Source organism: Manis pentadactyla, chromosome 8 (genome assembly GCF_030020395.1).
Source record: "Manis pentadactyla isolate mManPen7 chromosome 8, mManPen7.hap1, whole genome shotgun sequence".
NCBI classification, from domain to species: Eukaryota; Metazoa; Chordata; class Mammalia; order Pholidota; family Manidae; genus Manis; species Manis pentadactyla.
In genome coordinates this window covers 99,720,651-99,745,060 of record NC_080026.1, presented here as the reverse complement: position 1 = coordinate 99,745,060, position 24,410 = coordinate 99,720,651, and the positions used below count along the sequence as shown (strand labels likewise).

At 47.5% G+C, this 24,410-nt stretch overlaps 1 protein-coding gene across 8 annotated transcripts in view; it reads left to right on the top strand.

Moving 5' to 3' along the window:
* DLG5 (discs large MAGUK scaffold protein 5) overlaps positions 1-18,229 on the top strand; it is a 118,993-nt gene extending 100,764 nt beyond the window's left edge. For 7 of the 8 annotated variants that reach the window (XM_057506058.1, XM_057506059.1, XM_057506061.1 and 4 more), the window contains 12 exons: positions 454-616; positions 736-869; positions 1,561-1,707; positions 3,032-3,215; positions 3,770-3,918; positions 4,824-4,994; positions 5,727-5,923; positions 12,682-12,825; positions 13,081-13,208; positions 14,416-14,525; positions 14,884-14,993; positions 16,496-18,229. In XM_057506058.1, coding sequence (XP_057362041.1) covers positions 454-616; positions 736-869; positions 1,561-1,707; positions 3,032-3,215; positions 3,770-3,918; positions 4,824-4,994; positions 5,727-5,923; positions 12,682-12,825; positions 13,081-13,208; positions 14,416-14,525; positions 14,884-14,993; positions 16,496-16,599 — 1,741 coding nt within the window. In that variant the 3' untranslated portion in view covers positions 16,600-18,229. Of the gene's footprint in view, positions 1-453; positions 617-735; positions 870-1,560; positions 1,708-3,031; positions 3,216-3,769; positions 3,919-4,823; positions 4,995-5,726; positions 5,924-12,681; positions 12,826-13,080; positions 13,209-14,415; positions 14,526-14,883; positions 14,994-16,335 lie in introns of all 8 variants that reach the window. The other variant, XM_057506060.1, reaches the window with a different exon arrangement.
* The last annotated feature ends 6,181 nt before the right edge of the window (positions 18,230-24,410 follow it).

Here is a 24,410-nt window from a genome sequence, read left to right as displayed (position 1 = left end):
TGGTAAATATAAAAACTGATACTTTATATGGACCCTTCTTGGATGAATGCCATCCTCCCAGGAGCCCTTTCTTTTCCTCTGAGGGCACCTTGAAACCCCATGGGGTTTGTAGATTGCACATTGTGAGGCAACTCCTCTTACATTATGAAAATCTGTGCTTTTTCCCTGTGCATATCAGTGTTTATAGATCACATGGAACATTCTTTGTGTCTTTGGGACTGGGTGCTTCTGTGTCCATTTGGGAGTGTTGTGTTTGTATTGCATGCAGTTGCAGGAATGTGCACCACTGTCATACAAAGGGGAGGCCATCATATTCCCATCCAGCTGTGCCATTACAGGGGCAGCCAGGGCTCCCTGTCCCTTTCTGCATAGCTGATTGCATGCCTGACCTCAAACCTTCCCCAAACCTTTCCTTTGGGTTCAAGTCCCCAAAACTGTTGACTCTCTTCCAAGGCCCTATGTGGAGGAGCCACGCCATGTCAAGCTGCAGAAGGGCTCGGAGCCACTGGGCATCTCCATCGTGAGTGGAGAGAAGGGTGGCGTCTATGTCTCCAAGGTGACTGGAGGGAGCATTGCTCACCAAGCTGGCCTTGAGTATGGCGACCAGTTACTTGAGGTAAGTGGAGCCATCCCTTTGCACTCCATCTGTCCCTCCTCTTCTTCCTTCAGAAAAGCAATGCTCCCTAAATCCACAGCCCCTACCATGTCACTGAGCCTGCTTTGGGTATTTCCTAGTTCAATGGCATAAACCTGCGGAGTGCCACGGAGCAGCAGGCCCGGCTCATCATCGGGCAGAATTGCGACACTATCACCATCCTGGCCCAGTACAACCCACACATGCACCAGCTCAGCAGCCACTCCCGGTCCAGGTGAGAGCTGGGCCTCCATGGGGGCCACCTGGGCTGTGGGAGTAGATGGGTGTGGCAGGAGCATCTCACCTCGGGGAGGCCCAGGGTGCAGCTGCAATTTCTGGGCATCCTGCTGCCATAGAGGAGAGTGGACCAGCCTTGGGTGTGGGGAAAACAATGTGTACGGGGAGGGTGTCTGCTCCTGAAATAAGGTGTGGACACAGATGGCTGCAGGAGGAAGCCCTGTGTGTGGGTGTGTGGTGACCAGTAGCTGAGGCCCTGTGGGCCAGCTTCTTACTCAGTGGCCTGGCCCTCTGTCCATGTGCAGGCACTGCCTGTGGCTGCCCATGAACTGTGGATTGCAGGGCACATGAGAGAAGGAGAAGACATGCCTTTGCCTTGAAGTAATACACAGCTCAGCTAAGGGGAGATGAGATGTGTAAACAGAGGACAGGGGACAGTGGTGTCATGTGTCTCCAAGGCTGCCCCTTTGGAGGGGTCTCCATGGTGAGGACAGGCAGGGCAGGGAGGACAGGAAGATCCTGCAGCATGGATCACCTGAGTCCAGGCTCCTGAGGTGCTGTCCACTCTTCTTAGGGCTCAGGGTGCAGAGCCTGGGCACAGCCCAGCCCCAGCCACTCTGGGGAAGGGCTGGCTCCAGGAGGCTGAGGGCCACATGCTACTCCTTATTCTTCCTGTCTTCCATCTCTAGCTCCCATCTGGACCCTGTCAGCACCCACTCCACTCTCCAGGGCAGTGGTGCCACCACCCCAGAGCATCCGTCTGTCATTGACCCACTGATGGAGCAGGATGAGGCCCCTGGCACCCCCCTGGCCAAGCAGAGTACCTCCAGTTCCAGGTCAGCAAATGGGTGCTGTGAGCCTTCCATCTGCACCTTGGCTGAGTGGGGTGGGCCAGGCAAGTCATTATTGTGTCCCAGGCACATCCTCTGAGGGGTGTGGGCACTGGATACTGGTATCACCCTGTGCTACAGATTGTCAGGATTCGGGGTAAAAAGCACATCATTCCTGTTTCCTCCTTCTGTCCTGCCCTTTCTTGCTTTTTTCCCCTTTTCTTGTCGACTTGTTCTTAGCTCTGCTTGTTTCTTTCTTTCCTCCTCCTCTCCTTCACTTTTCTCTGTCTTTACTCATCACATAGCCATCCCCCACTCAACAGCAGTACTGCCCCCAAGGAGCTCCGGGTTTGAAAGGCAACAGAGCCGTGGCCAGGCTGTGCCCCAGAGCTGACGTGCTGAGATGGAGCCGTGAGGGGGGGTGTGGTGGGGAGCAGTGACAGCTATATCAGGACATTCAGGGTGAGCAGGGTTAGCAGGGTTAGCCACGCAGAGGGCAGGCGGGGAGAGAAGTCAGGGGGAGGGATCAGCATTCGTGTGGGCAGGAGGAGCAGGGCATATGTGAGAGCTGGAGGGCGAGTGGGAGAAGGCCACGTGGGCCAGAGCACACAGCAGTCATTCTGAAGTCCTAGACAGCCATTCCCCTGCCTCGAGGGGCCTGACCAAGCACCGGCCTCACTCAGAACGCAGCTTGCACTGCACCAGATCAGTGCGCTGGAGTTTACCTGCAGCGAGTGTTCGCTCATGCTGGCTCCTCCCGTGTAATCCCCTCTTCTGTGTCTATAGGGGTCCCGTTTCCTTCACTCAGTTTGTTTGCTAACATCTCCATCTCCCTCGGTGCATCCTGAGCTCCTTGATGGCAAGGGGCCCCCCACTTCTGTGAGTTAGCACAGCCCTTGGGCCATAGATCTGCTCAGTAAATAGTTGCTGAGTGAGCTGTTCTCTGAACAGTGAGACTGGCTCCGACTTTTCTTGGGTGGAATGAAGCCAGAGGCACAAGCTCAGTCCCGCTGGGAAACACAAACCAAGGCACGGCAAGCAGTTGACAGCTGGGCCAAAAAGCAGGGGAACTGATTTCCACTTTGTTCCCTACTGGCTTTGTGACCTGGGCCTTTTCACCTTTGTCAGACCTCAACATCCTCCCTAAAACTTAAGCCCCTAGAACTAGAGCCCATGAAGGGACCACCTCTCGGCTCCCTGTGGTTCTGAGACCTCATGGACTCCATGAAGCAAGCAGAAAATGGTTAGGGCATGAGCCACTGTTCAGTCCTTTTCAAGCCCTACTCCCGTCTTGTGCATGACTAAGGAATTTCGTTTTCTTTTCCGAAAGGATGGGGGGAGATGCCAGCAAGAAGACTGCAGAGCCACGAATTGTCTTCATGAAGAAGTCCCAGCTGGAGCTTGGAGTGCATTTATGTGGTGGGAACCTGCATGGGGTGTTTGTGGCTGAGGTAGAGGAGGACAGTACTGCTAAGGGCCCTGACAGCCTTGCGCCAGGGGACCTCATCCTCGAGGTGAGTTCTGAGCACTGGGCCGCTGGCTAGGCCACTCTCTGTCTGCGTGTCAGGCTTCCTTGACGTGGTGTCAGGTGGCATGGGAGGCAGAGAAGCACAGCTTCTTACCTGGTGACCCTTCAGCTCTGAGTGCTGCCAAGACCCTCTAGGGAGGTCTTAGGGAGGTGGGCAGGGTGCAGCTGGGCCCCAGCATCCAGAGGAAAGATGCTCTGCACTTGTTAGCAGTAGGACTCTCCTTAAATGGGGAATGTCATCTCCTCTCCCTGGGTCTCCCATTTGAAGGAGAAGATGGTCCCTAGGTAATGGAAGATGCAAGTAGTGTAAGCAAGATGAGGTGCCGTGTTTCCAGTAGCCCTTATGTGCTGGGGGACACAAGAGGGTTTCTTCTGGGAGATGATATCGAGGGAAGAGGACTTGGTCCCACCTTGGAGGGAAGGCAGGTGGATTTCCAGTTAAGGGGATGCTGAATCTTCACTTTATCCCACAACCCCTCATGGGTGTCCAGGCCACTCCTGGCTCTTGCTCTCTGACCCCTGTCCCCTGTCCCTTGGCAGTACGGCAGTCTGGACACACGCAACAAGACGGTGGAAGAGGTCTACGTGGAGATGCTGAAGCCCAAGGATGGCGTCCGCCTGAAGGTCCAGTACCGCCCCGAGGAGTTCACCAAGGTCAAGGGCCTGCCTGGTGACAGCTTCTACATCAGGTACCGGTAGCCAGGGGCTCCAGGGCTTCAGGGCCAGAGGAAGGTCTTTGGTGGAAAATATTCCTGTGGATGTCTCTGTTTCTTGCCTCTGGGTGGGCCAAGATGGTCATTAGTTGGGCCTCAAAGCATATGCTCACGGTACGGTGCTTATGACTTAAGAAAGCCCTCAAGGGCTTGCAGGGCCAGGTGGACTCCCTCGTAAGGGTTTGTGGCTTGGGGGTTTTGAGGCTGCAGAGCCCCATTTTCCTGTGGAGTGCACTCCTCTCCTGGTGTCCCTCTGATCCAGGTCTGCAGATCCCTGTGCAGTATGTGGGGTCACCAAGGTGCCTCAGTGCCCTGCAGTTCGTATGAAAGTACCATGGGTGTGGGGACAGGCGTCAGGTATTTTCTAGGAGGTGTTCATAGCTTCCTTCATGTCCCTAAGATTTGAGGCCACAAAAAGAATAAAAACTGATCAACTGTGCACCATGAGGTATGGGTCCCTGTCTCTGGGAACCCCTCCTTGGCAGGAGATGACATGTTCCATCCTGGGGAGTGTCCAGTCTTCAGGAGCTATCTGCCTTTACTCGGGGGAGCAAGGGAAATGGGAAAACCCATTTGGAAGGGAGATGGACCTTTGGCCTTTGGCAAGAAGTTCTCTGTCTGATGGGTGTGAAGCAGCCCTTGTTTCCCATGAGCTCCCTGTCTTGGGGAGCAAAGGCAACTTTGTTGTCCAGTTATGTAAAGCCCAGGCTCCCTCCTTTGGCAGCTGTCAGATGGGGAGATGGGGAGAGATGGGTCCTAATCATAGTCTGGGGAAATCTCAGAACAGGAGGAGGCTGTTCTGGAACCTAGATGCCAAGGTGTGGGGCTCATCCTGAGCCGGTGGCAGCCTCCTGACCTTTGTCCCCCTGTGCCCGGGCCAGGGCCCTGTATGATCGGCTGGCAGAGGTGGAGCATGAGCTGAGTTTTAAAAAAGATGACATCCTTTACGTTGATGACACCTTGCCCCAGGGCACATTTGGGTCCTGGATGGCCTGGCAGCTGGATGAGAATGCCCAGAAGATCCAGCGTGGGCAGATCCCCAGCAAATATGTGTAAGTGTTCTCCATGGCTGGGCCTGGGGGTTGGCCGGGCCACCCGTGGGGCGATCACACAGGATGAGGGCCAAGTCCTGGGCGACTGGGGGGTACATTTTGCTGCTCATCTCACCCTCTCTGTCTGTATGTTTTGTTGCCAAAATCACTTGTCCAAAGAGCTAGTGTTAATTAGCACAAGCCAGTGCTCTGCATTGCCACTGTCAGTTATGGAGCATTCTCATCAACTCAAAAGGAAGCCCCTTTTACCTCCCCTCTTGTCCTTATGTCTTCCCTGTTCCCCTCCTAGCTCTAGGCAGCCACTAACCTACATTCTGTATCTGTAGATTTCTCTGTTCTGGACTTTCATGTGAATGGAATCATAAAGCATGTGGTCCTTTGTGACTGGCTCCTATCACTTAGCATGTTTTCAGGTTTCTTCCCTGTGAAGCATGTATCAGACTCTATTCCTTTTGATGGCAGGACACATAGCTTGTAATGTCGCCAAGTGGAGGCTGTCTTACCAGTTCCTGTTGACACTCACCTGGGTGTAGAAACTGGCCGGCTCTGAGAGCTTCCCCAGCACTGGTGTTTGTGGTGCCCCCACAGCAGTGGCACCAAGGGGTCCTCCGTGGCATGGGTGGGTGGAGGAGCCAGAAGATCTGCAGAGCCCCACTGGAGCGGCCTGGAGTCGGGGTGGGCGGGAGATGGTCCCAAGGCCCTTGCCAGCACCACCAACCCCTGTGACTGCAGGATGGACCAAGAATTCTCCAGGAGGCTCAGCATGTCGGAAGGCAAAGGCGACAACAGCGCCGCGAAGACACTGTCGGCGGCTGCACGCAGATCCTTCTTTCGGAGAAAACATAAGCACAAACGCAGTGGGTCCAAAGATGGAAAAGACCTCCTTGCCTTGGACACCTTTTCCAACGACTCCATTCCATTCTTTGAAGGCAAGTGGTTGAGCTAGCTTTTCCAACAGACTCTCAGGATTAAGTTTGCTGTTGATCACAGAAGCCTCATATTAGTGATTTACACAGTTAGAGGTTTGCTTTGCTTTCATGCAGAGTAACTAGAGGTAGGCTCCTGGATTGGGACCATCTGTAGGGTATGGCTTCCATTCTCAAGTCTCCGTGGTCACCACACATCACTGCCGCTCTAGCTACCATATTCATGTAGCAGGAAGGCAGAAGGGGCAGGGCAAAGTGTGCCTCTCTGAACAGCTCTCCTGGAAGCCCCACTCAGCGACTTCTGCTTGCCTGTTATTGGCCACTCAGATCTGCAAGAGAGGCTGAAAAGGCAGGGTTGAGCTGGCTCACTGCCAGCCTCAGCAAGAGAGATTGTTATAGTAAGGAGAAAAGGATGGGTATTGGGTGGGCAAAAAGCATTTTCTGCTCAATGCATTGCTTCTAGTTTATTTTTGACTTGTTACAGGCTACTGGGTGGTGACCAAAGGCCACTGACCGCTGTAGGTCTTTGGCCTTTTCTGGCCTCACACTGGTCCATTAACGATTCTACAAGGTCCTCTCCACACTGGGCACTGACCCAGGCCTGGAGTTGCATATCAGGGAGTGTCACACTTCCCCTGGTAGATCACCCTTGTGGAAAGGGTGCATTTGTCCTATAAAGCAAGAGGCTGTTGGGAATGCTGCTCCTGGGACCCTAGTTGTGTCCACTGCCCTAGAACGTGTGTCCCCTGCCCCAGGCGGGCAAGATGTGGAGGTGGCAGTGAGCCACAGAAGGTGGGGCACTGGGTTTCCTCCTTCCCTCCTGTCCTTCTCTCTTTATTTTTTAAATTAAGGTCTTAGGCCCAGCAAGTGGAATGAATCCCACACTTGTTAATGGCCCACTTTCACTGATCGTCAGGATAGCTGCTGGCAAACCACAGCCTCTGGGACAAAAAAGTTGTGATTTGCATTTCTCTTTTAATTAGTGATATTAAGCCTCTTTTTTATGTGCTTGTTGGCCTTTTGTATAATTTCTGTGGAGGATTGTCTATTCAAATCCTTCACCCATTTTTTAATCGAGTTATTTGTTTGTTGTAGAGCTGTAGAAGTTCCTTATGTAGTCTGGATATTAACCCATTATCGGGTGTGTGATTTACAGATGTTTTTTCCCATTCCACAGACTGCCTTTTCTCCCTGGTGATTGTTCCCTTTGATGCACAGAAATTTTAAAGTGTAGCCCCATTTGTCCATTTTGCTTTCATTGCCTGTGCTTTGGATGTATCCAAGAATCATTGCCCATGCCAACTGTCATGAAGCTTTTTCAGAAGTTTTATAGCTTTAGGTCTTATTACTTAGGTCTTTACTCCATTTTGAGTTAAATTTTATACGTTGTTTAATTTCCACATATTTGTGGATTTTCCTGTTTTCTTGTGCTGTTGATTTCTAGTTTTATTCCTTGGAGTCAGAGAAGATACCTTGTATAATTTCACTCTTCTTAAATTTGTTAAGACTTGTTTTGTGGCCTAACATATAATTCTGTCTTCGAGAATGTTCCATATGCATGTGGATATGCAGTTTTCCCAGCACCATTTGTGGAAGAGTGTGTTCTTTTCCCATTATGTACTCTTGGCACCCTTGTCAAAAATCATTTAGCCATTTACACGGGGTTTATTTCTGGGCTCTCCTTTCTGTTCACTTACTCTCTCTCTCTCTCTGTCTTAATGCTAGTATCACACTGTCTTGATTACCTTTGCTTTGAAGTATGTTTTGAAATCTGAACGTGTTAGGCCTCCAAATGCTTTTTAGATTGTTTTAACTGTTTAGGGTCCCTTGAGATTCTTTGGACTTTTTTTCCTATTACTGCAGAAAAATGCCATTGGAATTTTGATAAGGATTGCATTTGGGTAGTACGGACATTATTTTTTTTGCCCCCACCCAAGGACACTTTAATGACACTTAGTTTTCCAATCCACAAGCATACTATGTCTTTTCATTTATTTCCATCTTTGGATTCTTTTTGCAACATTTTGTAGTTTTAATGGGCAGGTCTTTCACCTCCTTGGTTAGGTTCATCCCTAAGTATTCTGTACTTTTTGATACGGTAGTAAATGTGATTGTGTTCTTAATTTCTTGTTCAGAATGGTTAGTGGCTGGTCACTATTAGTGTATAGAAAGGCAATTGAGTTTTTGCATGTTGATTTTGTATCCTGAAACCGTGCCGAAATCCTTATATTAGTTATAACAATTTCTTTTTGTGGGTTCTCTAGGGTTTTCTATATAAAAAAAATGTCATCTGTGAACACATGATTTTATTACTTGTTTTCCAATTTGGATGCTGGTTTCTTTTTCTTGTCTAAGTGCCCTGGATGGGATTTCCAGCACTGTGTTGAGTAATAGTGGTGAGAATGGACATCCATCCTTGCCCTGTTCCTGATCTTAGAGGGAAAGTTATCACTCTTTTGCTGTTGAGTATGATGTTAGCTGTGGGCTTGTCAAATATGGTTTTTATAGTGTTTAGGTAGTTTCCTTCTATTCCTAGTTTGTTGAGTATTTTTTATCATGAAAGGGTATTGAGTTTTGTCAAATGCCTTTTCTGCATTGAGATGATCATGTGGTTTTTGTCCTTCATTTTAATAATGTGGTGCATCACACTGATTGAGTTCATATGTTGAACCATCCTTGCATTCAGGTATAAATTCCACTTGGTTGCAGCATATAATCCTTTTATGTGCTTTTGAAGTTGGTTTGCTAGTATTTTGCTGAGGACTTCTGCATTTATGTTCATCAGCAATATTGGTCTGTAGTTTTTCACTGAATGAGTTTGAAAGTGTTCCACCCTTTTAAATTCTTTGGAAGAGTTTGAGGAGGACTGGTGTTAATTCGTTAAATGTTTGGTAGAATTCTCCAGTGAAGAAGCCATCTGGTCCTGGGAGTTTCTTTGTTGGGAAGATTTTTGATTACTCTTGTAATCTCCTTACCTGTTATAGGTCTTTTCAGACTTTTTATTTCTTCACACATGGTAGTTGTGTGTTTCCAGGAATTTATCATTTCTTCTAGGTAATACAGTTCATTGGCATGTAATTGCTCAGAATAGTTTCTTAAAATCCTTCTTACTTCTGTGAAATCAGTTGTAATGTCCCCTTTTCATTTCTAATTTTAGTCAAATTTTCTCTCCTTATTTTTCTTAACTAGTCTAGCTAAGAGTTTGTCAGTTTAGTTGATCTTTTAAACACCAATTCTTGGTTTCATCAATTTTTTTCTAATTGTTTTTCTATTCTTCATTTCATTTATCTGTGGTCTTCATTATTTCCTTCCTTCTGCTAATTTTGGGTTTAGTCCTTTTTTTTTTTCTTCTGATTTCTTTTTTTGGGTATCATTAATGTACAATTACATGAGCAACATTATGGTTACTAGACTCCCCCCATTATCAAGTCCCCACCACATACCCCATTACAGTCACTGTCTATCAGCATAGTCTTCTGATTTCTTAAAGAGTAAAGTTAGGTAGTTGATTTGAAACGTTTCTTGTTTTTCAATGTCAAGCATCCTGTAAGTTTTGGTAGGCAGTGTTTTTGTTTTCATTTGTCTCCAGAAATTTTCTAAATTCTCTTTGGTTTTTTTTTTCCTCTGACCATTAGTTATTTAAGAGTGAGTTGTTTAATTTCCACATATTTATGGATTTTCCTGTTTTCCTTGTGCTATTGATTTCTAGTTTTATTCCTTACAATTGGAGAAGATACTTTGTATAATTTAACTCTTCTTAAATTTCTTGAGACTTGTTTTGTGGTCTAACATGTATTCTGTCTTTGAGAATGTTCCTTATGCATTTAAGAAGAATGTGTATTCTGTTTGGGGTGGAGTGTTCTGTATATGTCTAGTAGATCCATTTGGCCTATAGTGCTGTTTCTATATTGATCTTCAGTTCTTTCCATAACTGAAAGTGGGGTATTAAAGTCCCTTACTAATATTGTGTTGCTATCTCTCCTTTTAGTTCTGTCATTGTTCATTTAATATATTTGGGAGTTCTAATGTTGGGTGCATATATATTTATAGTTGTATCTTTATGGAGAATTGATCCTTTTATTATTATATAATGTTTTTCTTTGTTTCTTATTAAAATTTTTGTCTTAAAATCTGTTTTGTCTTACACAGCTATGGCCACTCATGCTCTCTTTATGTTCCCATTTTCATTAAGTTGCCTTCTTTCTATCCTTTTAGTGTTCATATATTTTACTGTTCGTATATGTGAGTCCTTAGATCTACAGGGATGCTCTTACAGACAGCATGCAGTTGGCTCTTGTTTGTTTACCATTTAGCCAATCTGTGTCTTTTAATAGGATATTTATTTACATTTAAGATAATTACTGATATGGAAAGACTATTGCCATTTTGTTGTTTTCTGTTTGTCGTGTAGCTTTTTTGTTCATCTTCTCTTCCCTTGCCTTTTTTTTTTTTTTGTAGTGGTATGTTTTGATTTCCTTCTCATTTCTCTGTGTATATTTTATAGGTATTTTCTTTTTGATTAACATTGTGATTACGTAAAACATCTTAAATTTCTAACCATCCACTTTAAAGTGATAACTTCATGTCTGTCTCATAAAAATTCTGCATCTTTGTGTACTTCCCCTTTATGTTATTGATGACACTGGTTACATCTTTTTATATTGTTTATGTGTTAGCATAGATTTATAATTACTTTTGGTTTTTAATGTCTATACCAGATTTGAAAATGATTTACACACTTATATTACATTGCTTCTGCATTCTAATATGTCTATATGTTTACTCTTCCCAGGGAGTTTTATATTTTCTCTGGGCCTCTGATGCTGGTTGGATTTAATGACTTGGGAGATGCTTTGTAGCCCTGTGATTCTGTAATTATCAGGATTTTCAACAAAGCAGATTGTTCAAGGAGGAATAAAAGTCTTCTAAATTGTTACCCCACAACATGGAATGTTAATAGTCATTAGGGGAGAATATGATACTTGTTTAAGTTGAAGGAATAGTGACTTAATGTCCATACACAGGGAAACAGATAAACAGATGTAATGGTACACACGCAAGATATTCAGAAGGATTAAAGGAGTCAGTATGAATTAACAGGGATGCATTCCAGAAACATCACACGGAGTGAAAGAGTTGCAGAATATTTACAGTATCATCTCATTTTTGTTGGACACATGGCTATACACAACATGTTTTCTAGTCTTTTTGAGCACATAAAATCAACATGCATAACAAACATCTGGAAGGATATACTTCCAGCTCATAATGGGGGTTATTAGGAAGCTGGTGAGCACCAGGACTGGAGAAAAGGTGTCAAAGAGGATGTTTATCTTTATTTGTAATGTTCTAGTTTTCAAAAGAGGGGATGTGTCCATTTCTTCTCAGAGGAAGTTCTTCCCCTAGGGCTGCTCAGAGCCTTTAGTCAAAAATGCATAGGGTTCCTGGGTGTGAGCGTGGCTCCAAACCTTCCTCCTGCTTTGTTAATAATAGATCAGCTCGTTCCAAGTGGAGAAATGCTGTATAGAAAGCCATGTAGATGTACATGAATAATCATCAGGAGTGAAACATACATGCACAGGTGGGGATGTGGGAAGAGGGAAGAGGAGAGATGAAGAGATCATGTTCACCTCCTTCTTGATTCTGCCCATGAACCCAGTCTTTGTTGGAGTCAGGGCTGCACCTCGCACTCTGCTGTGTGTTCAACTTAACGCCCTACCCCACTGTACGTGGAGACTGGCCTTCCCGGCGGAGCCTCTGATTGAGCCTCCCTCTCAAGCCCACCTTGGTCTGCCCTCACCTCTGCTCTGCCAAGTGGCGGCTCACATCCCCCTGCCTCCTGCACCTGCCTGGTGCCCTCTTCGTCCTCCGGCCTGGTGTATGCCCATGAACTCCTGCCATGCCCTGAATCTCTCACCACTGGGTAGGGCAGTCACCTCTTGCATGGTTGTCTTGCTCTTCACCCGCTTCCGTCTCAAGACCCTGGTTAGAGTGTGAGGTCTGTAAGGGCAAGGACTCTGCTTCATGTTCTTTTTAAAGTGTTTCTGAGATGCCGGCACTGGCTGAGACCAGGGAGGTGCCAAGCAGATACTTTGTGCTGGTTTCTAGATTATCTCTTTCTTCAAGAATTTTTCATTCTTTGGTGGAGGGGAGGTTTGCTACATTATCAATTCGAATATTGGTTTGACCGCTGTAATGATACCAAATGACAGTGGCTGAAACTTGATAGGGAGTTGATTTCTCTACTATGTAAAAGTCTGAGCACTGGTGTGTGATTTCAGGGAGGCAGCTCTGTTCTGGGATCATCCAGGGACCCAGGTTTCTTTGTCCTGTAGCTCTGCCATTTTTTAAGGGTTGTCCTTATCTGTAGGGTCAACATGGTTGCACAGTGCCGATCCCATCTGTTTCAGCCCGTGGGAAGGGGCAAGGAAGTGGGAACTTCAGCCCTGCCTCCTGCAGTGGGCAAGTCTGGGTCCATCTCCACACCTGTCTGTAGGGGAGGTTCTACCTGCCAGACCTCAGAGGTTTGCTGTGCTCCAGGAGTGACCATGCCCTGCTGTGCTCAGGATGTGGGAATCTCACCGCTAAAACTGGAACGTCCCAGGCAAACTGGGGCAAGCTGGTCACCCAGCCTGGCTCTGGATTTGTGAAGGAGGCGGGCCTACCTGGGGTGAGCAAGGTCAGGGGAGCAGTGGGTCCCCCACCCCTCCCCCCATCCACTCTAGGCAGGGACCCATGACACTGCCCCCTTCTTCCCTCAGATTCAGTGAGCCTTGCCTATCAGCGGGTCCAGAAGGTGGACTGCACATCTCTGAGGCCCGTCCTGATTCTGGGGCCTTTACTGGACGTGGTGAAGGAAATGCTGGTGAACGAGGCACCTGGCAAGTTCTGCAGGTGCCCCCTTGGTAAGGGATGCCCCCTGTGCTTGATGGGCTGTGTCTGTCTCTGTGTCCCTGTTGACCCATCTCCTGGGCAGGATCCCAGTGTTTCAGAGCCATCCTGATGGGTCAGAGCAGCATGTGGATCTGGTTCTTTCTGGAAGAGAGGGCAGCAGGACCATCGAGCTGCTAACAGCTCTTCTGCACAGTGTCCTTGCCCAGAATGAGCCACGACATTCACAGTGCAGGAGGCATCCTGATTCCTGTGTCTGTGCTTTGCAGAGGTGATGAAGGCCTCCCAGCAGGCCATTGAACGCGGTGTCAAAGACTGCCTGTTTGTCGACTATAAGCGGAGGAGTGGCCATTTTGACGTGACCACAGTGGCTTCTATTAAGGAGATCACAGAGAAGGTACCTGTTGCTTCAAAATGAGGGTTAGGTGCCTGTTAACCATTGGGCTTGGACCCCCTCTGCCTTCGGACCTCCGTCCTCTCTTCAGTGAGCTCACCTGTGCCCCTTTACTCCAGGTCAGCCTACTTGGGGCTTGCCCCCGTTGCTTCAGTGTGCTCCACTTTCGTGGATAGGAAGCTGGTTCCAGGCAGGTGTATAGGAGTCACCCTGTGCATGTCTGCCCTCTCCCCATCTGAGGGGATCTGATGAGAGCTTTGAACTCTAGGAAGTGCCCCTCACGGGGAATTCTGCGACAGGGACCCGGAATGTCTGCTGAGCCTCTGTGAAGAACTTTATGTGTGCCTTATTCTGGGGGCAGGGTGCACAGCTGCCATCAGGGCCCCTGCCTCTGAAAGGGTGCAGAGCCTTCTGTGTGTCTCTGGGCTCTTGAACGTACTGGGGAAGTCCCGCTAGGTAGCATGAGAAGTGGGGCAGTCTGTGCGGTGTGGAAACTTCTTTCTCAGGTTAGCTAGCTTTCCTTGTTGGGCATTGTTTGTTTCCCCCTTGCTGAATGAAGGCGGCTTCTTAGGTCTGTAAGTGTGGAGTGCTCAGCTCCAGACAGAGGTGCCCTGGGAAGTCAGGAAACTGCCAGTGGTTGGGCCCCTCAGGGGAGCTCTGTGGGCCAGGGAGCACCACAGGCAGAGTGCCCATGGCCTGCCTTTGGCTCACGCTCGGCCCTGAGGCCCAGGAGACCTTGAGACACATTTTAGTCACAGCCATGCAAAGACATACTCCTCCTTTCCCTGCTACAGGCCCTCTGAGAGTCTCTGAGTCTTCATGTGCTCAGACTGGCAGAAGTTAGGTTTCTGAGTCTGGACTGGTGTAGGGCTTTGCGAAGTCCCCAGTACCTGGGCACAGTCAGGAAAGGAAGTTTGGGGTGGGCCCTGGCTCCCAGCCTCACCACCATCAGAGCTGACAGCTTGTGCGGAAATTTTCCCGAGTACGGTTTCTTCATGGTTTATCAGGTATGGTCTTCATGAAAGACTGGTCTTGCTGCCTTGTTCTTAAGTAGAACCTCTTGTTTTCATTTTATGCAGTAAGGTAGAGCGGTATGAGTAAGGGGTGGCAGAGAAAGGCTGGAGGTGTCCTCCAAAGGGCTGCAGTGTTTGTGAGGCCCAGCAACCCCTGTGCCGGTCCCGGCACTCATTCTCCTCCCCCTCCCCCTCAGAACCGGCACTGCCTCCTGGACATCGCCCCCCATGCCATCGAGCGGCTGCACCACATGCACATCTACCCTGTCGTCATCTTCATCCACTACAAGAGCGCCAAACACATCAAGTAGGTGACCGGCACCTTGTGGGGAGCCTGGGGTCTTGCTGGGGTCGGGCTGAGATGCCCAGGCAGCAGGGGTCGGGGTGGAAGGCTGAGATGGGCCTCTTGTGGGGGCCTCAAGCTTCAGGTGCCTGCACTTTGGGGTATCTGCTGTGTGCATGTACTCATGCGTCCACCTTCCTCCTTTCCCCAGCACTCCCCCTGGGGCCTGTCGGCTGTTGGTGTGCTTTATAATGGGTGGGGCCCTTGTGGCAGTGGGGGGCCCTTGTGGCAGTGGAGATCCCTGTTACTCTAGACAAAAGAAGGAAAGAGGAGGGTCTGGGGAGGCGAGAGGCTCAGCCTGGTTCCCTGGGTGTCCCAACAGGGAGCAGAGAGACCCTATCTACCTGAAGGACAAAGTGACTCAGAGACATTCCAAAGAGCAGTTTGAGACAGCTCAGAAGATTGAGCAGGAGTACAGTAGGTACTTCACAGGTAGGTGTGCGTACAGCCCAGAGAGGAGGGGCAGGCAGTGGAGATGGAAACAGGCTTCCCAAAGATGTCCTCCTTGGAAGTGGTAAAAGCCCACACTTCCTGGGTGCCTCCCGAACGCCATCATTAGTGCTTTCATTAAAGGTATTCTGGTTGTAGAGTCAGCAGGTTCACAGGTTGAAAGGTGAAGGTCACTGGCTTGGCCTGGGGCGTGGCCCGGCCTTTTCTGCCTGTGTGTCCTCCTGTGCGGTGGCAAGTCTGTCTCCTAGCACACGTGAGTTGTAGCTCCAGGGCTCCTGTGCCCGCAGGGTGGCAGTGGTGTCTGTGGCTCTCTGTCCTCAGCATCCTGCAGGGCAGTCCAGTTTTGCCATGAGGTGTGGTAAACAAAAGCTGTGACCTTACCATCACTGGTCTTTGAAACAAAGCAAACCAAGATAAACATGACTTTAATTTACTGCCTCCTTTCTACTTCATGGCTTTTAACCTCTTCATAACCAGTCATTTGCAGGAGGGTTAATAACACCATAGTCACAGAGAGGCCACAACAGAATTTTAATTAACTTCTAGAGGGTGTTGTTGATCTAGTTTGGGGCTTCTCATGCAATAGTTGGTCTCCCAAAACTAACCGTGGTGTTTCTATCTGTGTGTGCGTTCATTTCCAGTCCATCACTGACAGTATTTTAGCCGAGTACATTACTACTAGAGAAATGAAAATTTACAACTCCAAAACTTACAAATACAAGCTTTGACTTTTTATTAGTTTCAACAGACATAAAATTACTCTGTTGTATTTCCATAGCAATTTCTCAACGCTCCCTGTCAGAGTCTGTACATACCATGTGGCAAATAGCCAGGGCACAGGTTGTCTTCCTTCCTGTACTGTCCATAGTGTACACCAAGAGCCTGGGTCTAGCGTCTGCAGGACTTGTGTTGAAAGCCTTCAGGGCAGGGCTGGGTCATAGCTGCGGAAATGCCGTCATCTTTGCTGCAAATCTTCTCTGGGTCATGGGATGCCCCGGCTCCTTAAACTCTCCTTGTTTCCCGCTAGAATCCCATTGCCAACTGGACTGTCACAATACCCCCCTCACCTGCTTTCTGACTTGCTGGACTTTCCTTTGCAAGACTAGGCAAGCACCAGCTAGGGCATGCAGTGGGGGTGGGTGGTTTATGTGAGTGGTCAAATCCTAGTGTTTCCTCATGCCAGGGGTCAGGGGAGCCTGGCAAAATTTGGCACCGTTCATTTGGAGCCTGTATTTTCTGCATCCTACTGAGCAATTGACCAGAGGGACAGATAAAAAGCTGGAGTGATTTGCACTTAACTCTTAATTTCCTTTTCCTTCCCCAGTTTCTTGCTGATGGAAGAGAGTGGGGTAGTAGTGGGACAGAAGGACCAACTAGCATAAAACAAGCAGGAAGACATAGAGTAAAAGGTGCATTTATTGGCCTCAAACCTGGGGTCTAACTCAGAGCTCAATGATGTGTGTGTTTGGGGGGCTCTCTTGCAGGAGTCATCCAAGGAGGAGCCCTGTCAAGCATTTGCACTCAGATCTTGGCAATGGTCAATCAAGAACAAAACAAAGTCCTGTGGATTCCAGCCTGCCCACTGTAGAAGAGCGCTGTGCTGGGAAATGACTGCAGTTTGTCACCAGTGTAAATGCCTGGCCCAGCTTTTTTAGCGACTAAAAATAGGAGTTCTGTCTTGATATAAACACAAAGGGGCAGGATCCATGCCGAAGGACTCCAGAAGCACTTCCTTTGTAGACAGAGGACCACAGATAAATGGGATCCGGGCCCAGGCCAGCAGACTGTATTCCTCTCACACGTGTGCTTTAAGACAAGAAACACAAAAGACTTTTTTAATAGAGGGGTTCAACAGCAACCTTTCTTTAGCCAGCTGATCAGAAATGCTGCAAAGAGAACCTTTCAGATCACAAGTTTACAAGCCTCTTCCGAGTATTTGATTATGTTTACTTGAACGGCTCATGCTGTTGGGGCCCAGCCCCTGCCCCCATCAACCCCTGTGTTGCTTCGGTGTTTGGTGTTTTTCAGTGAAACAATGTGGGAACCTTGTTGGCAGCTGCTTTGCTTTGTGAGGTTCTTAGCGGTGGGACCAGAGATTTGACAGACTTCCTGCTCCTCAGTGGCCCCTCTCCTGGAAGGACGTCGTGACTGCAGATTTTAAGAAACCAGTGCCTTTGTGGGGCTGACTCGCCAGCGGCAGTGTTCTCCCCTTTGTACCAAGGAAGGCGACTTTGCAGTCTTAGAAACTCGTCTCTCAGACTTTCTTACCTGCCCCCAGCGTCCTCTCATTTCTTCTCTGCGTTTATTTTCTAAGCGTTCTGTCCAGGCGTCAGTCTCATGGGTTCGCTGTGACACAGCTAGCTCCAGGCAAGGTGTTTAGAGCTGACACATGCCACTGGGTCCTCTTTAGGTTCTGTAAATAGTGATGGCCTTCATCAGTGTAATTTTTGCAGAGTAGTTCTTATAACTGTAGAGTGAGGCAGGCACACCAGTTCTTTGATACGAAAACATTCGTGTTTCAGACTTTGAATTGAGAGCTCTTAGGGAAAAGATACTGATTGGTGTGCTCACTGTCAAAAATCTAAAGAGAAACTGGGATCTTTTTGGTCTTGGCTAGAGCACTCATGGCTCGAACAGTACTCAGTGAGGATGTCTCTGGGCCCTGCCCTGTCCCACCCCCCCCCCAGTTCTGATGCTGGATGTCTCTGGCTGAAGATTTGATGTGGTTCCTCCTTAAACTGTGCATCCTATTAATAATAGGTACTGTACCGGGCTCCGTGTGTCACTGGGGTAGGACCTATATTTTAAAACTGTTCCTAACATTTCATTTTACTACCAAGAAATCTTCGATTTCATTTTATTCTTTGTAATTCTAGACACTAGATTGTAGTTTAACCATATTGACATTTTTTAAAAAGGGATATATTTTCTTGCACAGTTGTTCAAAAAGAAACATGCTGCAGCCATCAGTGCTGCCCTTTGTTCTACAGGTGCCGGTTTTCTAGCTCAGACAACCGAGACAAACGAGGCTGTCTGCAGGTCTTAACCCCAGGCCCCCTGGGGCTGTTGCTCTGAGTCGCAGACACAGGGACTGGGAGGTACAGTGTGCACAGGTACTGTTCTGGCAGACTGGGATTTTCTGTACTAAAACATTACTTTGTATCAAAAGTTATAAACAGACTTTAGTACAATAAATAAAGGTCATTTTCTGTAACTTCTGATGAAGATCCCTGTATTTCATTTGTTTTCCGTCGTCTCTGCTCCCTCAGCTTCCCTGTGTTCCTAACCTGGAGACGGGTAGCTGGAACTGGCTGCTCCATGAGGTTCTAGTCCAGCTCTCATGCTAATCAGAGGCCCCTTTTACCAGCTGCATCAGCCTCTTTCTGAGCCCTTCTTTCCCTGCCATGTATCTGTCCACACATCCTTCTATCCGTCAGCGTCGCTCACAGCCGGGCAGCTGATTTGTGTAAGACTCAGAGGCTGCCTTCAAGGTGCTCACATTCAAGTCTGTAGGTTTGGGCTGGGCTGAGGACACCGGAATCCCCTGATGTTCTCAGCCAGGGCCCTGACTGGAAGTTGGTGAGGCCTAGATCAGGCCCCCGGGGTGAAGAAGGCCCTGCCTGACATGCGGGCTGTGTTGTGATACCACCCAGGGCTCTCTGGAGCAGCCTGCTTGGTCCTGAAAGTCTGTTCCAGGGTGGTGAGAAAGCTGGGAATAGTGGCCAGGAAGTCACCAAACATCCTGAGGCCTGGCTGAGAGCAGAGCCTTTCTCCTCTATTCTTTTTTGCTTGGAGCTTGAGGGCAGAATGTTCTGGAAAAGACTCATGCTGTGGTGGGGCCAGCCCGCAGGGGGATTAGTGCCCCCCGGGTCCTGCCTGCTGGGTGGAATCCCCCTACAGGCCTGCGGTTTTGGCTTCACCTGTGGCTGCCGAGTCACAGAACTGTGTGGGGCTGTGGCTGGTGAGAGCTAGTGGGGGCCAGTGTGGTTGGCTGGGGCCCTGGGCACCCCCTTTGCCCACACGTATTCAGCCATGGGGCTGCTACGACATAGATTTGTCACCCACCTGACAAAGGGGGGTGGCAGCTGCTTGCTTAAAGAACAGTTTCTTTCCAAGAACTCAGTTTTGATGCCAAAACCTCAACAGTTTGTGCTTGTAGTATTGTGACTTTTCTTCTTTAGACTTTTCTGTGTTTTATTTTCTGTAGGAAACTTGGTTTTCTTTTATAATTATAAGGAAAAAACCACTATCTTTTTTAAAATTGGAGGGCCATTTAAGTTGCTGAGCTCACACACCATTTGTTCCCGTGTGCACTGAGGCCTTGAAGGCGGCCCCCGGATATACTGCTAGGCAGCCCTGAGAGAGGATTCACACTAGTCTCTAAACCGCACAGACACCAGCGTGAGGAAGGGAGTCCACAGCCGATAGGTCTGTGCCCCAAGGTGGTGTCTGTCTCATGCAGGCTCAGATCATTCTGGAAAGGCAGGGCAGATTTTCAGCTCCAGCCATGAGGCCCTGGACAGATTGTGCTCTCTTGGCCTCAATGTCTTGGCCTTCAGACAGTGCAGACTGGATCTCTGAGGCCCCTTCCCACGTTGACATCTGTGATAAGGGCATGGAATGGGATTTCCCTCCTGGCCTTGCAGAGGCTGAGCAAAAACCCCTCTCTGGGAGCCTTGGCACACGTGACTTTTTGTGGCTGGAGGAGAACCTTGACATGTAATGCGTTAGAGGGGAAGCTGAAAGGGTCTGGGGTAGGAGCCAAAGCACTGGTCCAAAGTCTTGGGCATCTCTGTGGCTGAAACAAAACTCTGAGGCTGAACAAAGCAGCTGGCCAACTGGACTCTGGCACTGGGAAGCTGAGCTGCCGTCGCCGTCCCCTTTGGGATTCGCAGAGCAGGAGAGGGCCACCTGGATCACAGATGCCAAGGACAGAAAACTACAAGGAATCGGAGGGTGGAGCACAGACCGAGCATAAACTCTGGATCAGGGAGTATGGCTGGCGTTGGAATGATGATCCTCTTGTAGGGGATGGACTCCCTGGCTGAGCACTGGATAGCTGGGCCTTCTCGACTGTTCCCTTCTGCTGCTGTGCTAATCTGCAGGTTTCCTTGATCTTATTTCATCTATCCATACTCTTTCTCCTGCTCATACCTTCCAGAGTATAGTCTCTGGCCTCTTGTTGGTTCCCCCTCAAGTTCTCCTTGCTATTATGAGTTTATATCTTTTCAACTGTGAAATGTGTTGTACTACAGAAGAGCATGTGTAACATAAATGCACAGTACAAAGGGTAAGAAATGGACAGCATTTTTGTCTTTAAGGAACAGAATCCTACTACTACCTCAGAGACCCTCTTATGCCTAACCCAGTTGGATTCTCTGCTTTTCCACCAAAGCAAGCACTGACTTGGGGGGTAATCATTTCCTTGCCTTTCTGTTTTTACTCCCGATGGAGATATCTTGAAATAATATAGTTCTCAGGTTTGAAGACACTGGACATCAAGCACAAACTTAACTGTGTGGGGAAGGAACAGTGTTGCCACTGTTGAAGTCAATCTCTGGGTCAGAGTGAACCTCAGCTTCTTTGGGAGTTTAAAAGAGTCCCTCCTGGAGAAGTTGGTGAGCAACAACTTGAATGAATCCTGAAATTAGTAGGGCCACCATAGTCAGGGCATGTGGCATTACTATCCACAGATCAGGTCCTCAGTGTCTGGCAGAAGTCCAGCCAAAGGGCTTGGGCTCCTGTGTTGTCAGGCACACCACAGCTGTTCTCTGAATTTCAGCAGTAAGTCAAAGATGGACACTTTGGTGGGACGAAATCCTGATTTCTCCAGCTGATCTGGAGAGCAGAAAGTTCAGCTCATGTCATGACAAGCATAGCAGAAATAAGAATCTGGGCCAGGGTCACCTTGACACTCTGTCCTTAACCAAGCCACATGAAGATGGCAGAGATACTGGTGCTAAAAGCTCTTAACATTTTTGCCTTGAGTCCCCTTTCCAAACCAGACTCCTTGCCCTCGAGGCCTGGGGCCAGCTCTCATCCTGGTACCTCTCCTCTACTTCTCTGGACAAGTTCCTGGGAAATTAATTTTTTTGGCTCTCCTCTTCTGTCCTTTGATGATCTCCTATTTCCTGTGCCACTTGTGAGGAAAAGGGGTTAACCCCTGATCTGAATTCTTTTCCACAGGAAGTTAACTGGGTTTACCTTCTTTTAGCATGGTTTTCTAGAAAAATTATGGATTAAGGAAAAAGTTTGTATTTCCCATTGCCTATAGGTTGGCACATCTGGGTTGGGAGGCCTGGGAGTGGATACATAGATCCCAAGAGCCAGAACAGCAAGGACTTTATCAGCAATGCTGTGCGGCTGCTTGTTTCTCTCTGGAGCCTCAGTTACTCCTGTGTTGGACATCCTGGACTGGGTCCCTCCATTCATTGTCTCCAGTTGACATCATTTTGTCATTTTGTTTTTCTTCCACAGAGATTCACTCAACCTTATCTTTCAGTCCCTTCTATTGAGTTTTTCAGCTTTGCTGTCATGTTTTTAAATTTCCAAGAACTCTTAATTTCCTGAATGTCCTTTTTTTATCTTTCTGGATTTGTTTCATGAATATGCTCTTTTATCTGAAGATAGTATAGATTTTCTTCTCACATAATTCTAATTCCTCCCAGTTATTTTTTTCCTCTATTTGTCTTGTTCTCAATCTTGCACATTAGAGGCTTTAACTTCAGTTATCTGATAATTCTTTGCGGAGACCAGCTCCACAAACCGGCTGAACCTGGGTGGAGTGGGAATGAGGAACTTGAGGAAAACACAGAGAAAGAGATAATAAAGACACAGAAACCAAAGCTTGAGATCAGGAGGTTCACTGCCTGCTGATGGCAGACAAGTGATACAGTTTATTTTCTGAGCACCACTTAATATACACAAGCTCATAATGATGTCACTTCCAGACTGATCTCATATCTGGTGATTTCATATCTGGTGTAGTCACTTCTGTTTATGGTGATCTCACTTCCAGTGATATCATTTCTAGTGGTATCACTCCCTGGTGCCCGGGTCTAGTGATTCACTTCGGGGTGACATCACATGTGACTGTCCACAATCCTTAACATTTCTCCTAATGATTAATCATGGGGATTTAAAAGTCCAGACAGATGGGTAGGATACTCTGAGTTTCTCTGTAGGGTAGCCTGGCTGGGCTGCTCATTGGGGAATCTCAGGCATGGTCTGTCTTCAGGAGATGGTCAGGTTCCCCAAAGGGGTCCTTCCTCCCCTGACTGGAAGGTCCAGCCTGGCAGCATCTGTGAATCCACTGGGGGAAGAAGGTTGCATTCAGCATGGAACATGGTGGCATATAGCCACTCAATCCTTTCATTTTTCAGTTTGGTACAAGCTCTCTGATCTGTGCCTGGTATCCCCAAGTCCAGAAATCCTTTCTTACCTTCTCCAGGTAGAAAAGTCCCCAACATTTCTCAAGTTGAGGGAAACGAAGTAGCCCTGGAGCTTAGAATCAGAATCTGTTACTCATCAGCCTTCCTGAATTCCGTATTTAAGCCACCCTCTCCAAAGTTCTAGAAGTAATGATGCCACAGCTCCTTGTATTTGAAGATTCCTTGCTTTTTGCCTCTGTCGTTTGAGGACTTGGCATGTCGGGGTCTGCTAAGTAATTTTCCACTGGTCCATCTGTGTTTCAGCTTTTAAAATGATTTTGTGGTTGTTGCTTCTCTGTTTTGCCCCACATTTAAAAAAACTAAATCTGAATGCCCATTTGTTGGGAATTGGCTAAGTTTTTGGTGAACCCACTGTGATGTTCTTTGTAACATCTGTAGATGTTACATAAAAAAAGATTCATGTCTTTTTAAAATAAATCTTTTGCCTGTATTCACTTTGTTTTAATAGAGGAGCAAATTTAAGTTTATGTATCAATCTGTTTCCTCAACCCAGTAGTAAACCTTGTACCTTCTAATATTTCTTTACTATTCTTTTACACTCACTGGGGTCATCAAAGGACCTCACACACAGAGCTCATTCCTTTTAAAAGCAGCATCCCCTTCTAGTTCTTGATGTATCAGCCAGGCTTCCACAAAAGAGGCAGAACAAGAAGGAACCAATATGATATATAGGTAGATAAAAAATTTGTTGCAAGGAATTTGGCTTGTGTGGTTGTGGGTCCTGGCTAAGCAAGTCTGAAATCTGTAGGGCTGCTAGTCAGGAAGATGATGGGCCGGTGGAGTCCACAGGCACAGACTGAAACTATTCTCTGCAGGGAGTGTGAGCAGCATACACTCCACAGGTATGGCTGAAGCTGCTGTCCACAGGTGGAATTTCTTTTTTTTTTCTCAGGGAAGTTTCAGCTTTTAAGGCCCCTTAGAGCTTCTGCTTCTAAGGCCTTTCAACTGATTGAATCCAGGATACTCCCCGACTCTTGATGTTGACTGATTAGGGGCTTTAGTCACATTTATAAAATACCTTCACAGGAACATCTAGCTTAGCATTTAATGTAATGACTGGGGACTATACACTAGCCCAGTCGACACATCACAAAGAACATCACAGTGGGTTCACCAAAAACTTAGCCAGTTCCCAATAAATGGGCATTCAGATTTAGTTTGTTGTTGTGTTTATACACTTATCTTCATAGAAGCTTCTAAGCAGAGTTCATAGTAGCTTCTAGTGCATACTTCATAGTTTAAAGATAAGGACATCCAGCCTTTAGGCAGGCCCAGTGAATCGCCTAAGCCCTTTCCTCATGCCATGTTACCTTTAGGATCAAAGCAGACCTGTGCCTGTTGGAGTTGCTCTCTTTAGCTTCTCACAGACACTGCTTGCTCTCAAGAAGTTAACCATCTCGGCTACTTTATACCTCAAGGCAGTTAAAGGTGGGCAGAGGTGCCGAAAATTGCAGAGATGAAAGGGAGTGGCAGGGCCCCAGGTTCCCACCGCAGACTGGCAGGTATGGTAGCACATCAGGGGATGTGGCTGGCATCTGGTGCGCATCTCAGAGCTGTAATGGGAAAAGCGGAGTCAAAAGCTGCTTTGAGTTCAGGAACAATGCATGCTGATACTGATTCTTCATGGAAATAATAAAAATGATAAATCTAAAATCACAAGATATTTTGCTGAAAATGACAGTGGTTCTTTTTTGGCTAACAGCTTAATTTTATTAAGGTTATCTGCTAAGAGTTAGATAGTATATGTCTAACTTTTGCATTTTGCAAGTATACATTGTCCTTGAAGTACAGTAACTTCACATTTTTGTGTTTGAAATATATCAAAATGCTTTTTATAACATTTTATAACTTCTAAACACCCTTCTTAAAAAATCAATGTATTTTTTAAATTACAAATTTATAACATCCTAAATAGTCTATTATTTCTACATGTTTCAGGGACTAGACC